We start from the raw sequence: 981 nt of genomic DNA on the forward strand, positions 1-981 counted from the left end.
AGTATGTTTCTCATTGTGGTTCACCTTCATATTTTTCGTGGTCTATATCATGCGAGTTATAGCAGTCCTAGGGAATTTGTTCGGTGTCTCGGAGTTGTAATCTTCCTATTAATGATTGTGACAGCTTTTACAGGATACGTACCACCTTGGGGTCAGATGAGCTTTTGGGGAGCTACAGTAATTACAAGCTTAGCTAGCGCCATACCGGTAGTAGGAGATACCATAGTTACTTGGCTTTGGGGTGGTTTCTCCGTGGACAATGCCACCTTAAATCGTTTTTTTAGTCTTCATCATTTACTCCCCTTTATTTTAGTGGGCGCCAGTCTTCTTCATCTGGCCGCATTGCATCAATATGGATCAAATAATCCATTGGGTGTACATTCAGAGATGGATCAAATTTCTTTTTACCCTTATTTTTATGTAAAGGATCTAGTAGGTTGGGTAGCTTTTGCTATCTTTTTTTCCATTTGGATTTTTTATGCTCCTAATGTTTTGGGGCATCCCGACAATTATATACCTGCTAATCCGATGCCCACCCCGCCTCATATTGTGCCGGAATGGTATTTCCTACCGATCCATGCCATTCTTCGTAGTATACCTGACAAATCGGGAGGTGTAGCCGCAATAGCACCAGTTTTTATATGTCTGTTGGCTTTACCTTTTTTTAAAAGTATGTATGTGCGTAGTTCAAGTTTTCGCCCGATTCACCAAGGAATATTTTGGTTGCTTTTGGCGGATCGCTTACTACTAGGTTGGATCGGATGTCAACCAGTGGAGGCACCTTTTGTTACTATTGGACAAATTCCTCCTTTAGTTTTCTTCTTGTTCTTTGCCATAACGCCCATTCCGGGACGAGTTGGAAGAGGAATTCCTAATTCTTACACGGATGAGCCCTAGCCCTGTAAGCCCACACCTGATCAGTGAAAAATTATGACACCAATCATTTACGTATTACACCAAGAATGAATTGACAAGCGCATA

At 41.7% G+C, this 981-nt stretch overlaps 1 protein-coding gene across 1 annotated transcript; it reads left to right on the forward strand.

The window, feature by feature from the left end:
- Window positions 1-3: 3 nt before the first annotated feature.
- LOC127743793 (cytochrome b-like) lies at window positions 4-981 on the forward strand. Its single transcript, XM_052255971.1, has one exon. It carries the CDS (start codon window positions 4-6, stop codon window positions 895-897), a length of 894 nt encoding a protein of 297 aa, XP_052111931.1. The 3' UTR covers window positions 898-981.

Source organism: Arachis duranensis, unplaced genomic scaffold, assembly GCF_000817695.3.
Source record: "Arachis duranensis cultivar V14167 unplaced genomic scaffold, aradu.V14167.gnm2.J7QH unplaced_Scaffold_118229, whole genome shotgun sequence".
In the NCBI taxonomy this organism is placed as follows: domain Eukaryota; kingdom Viridiplantae; phylum Streptophyta; class Magnoliopsida; order Fabales; family Fabaceae; genus Arachis; species Arachis duranensis.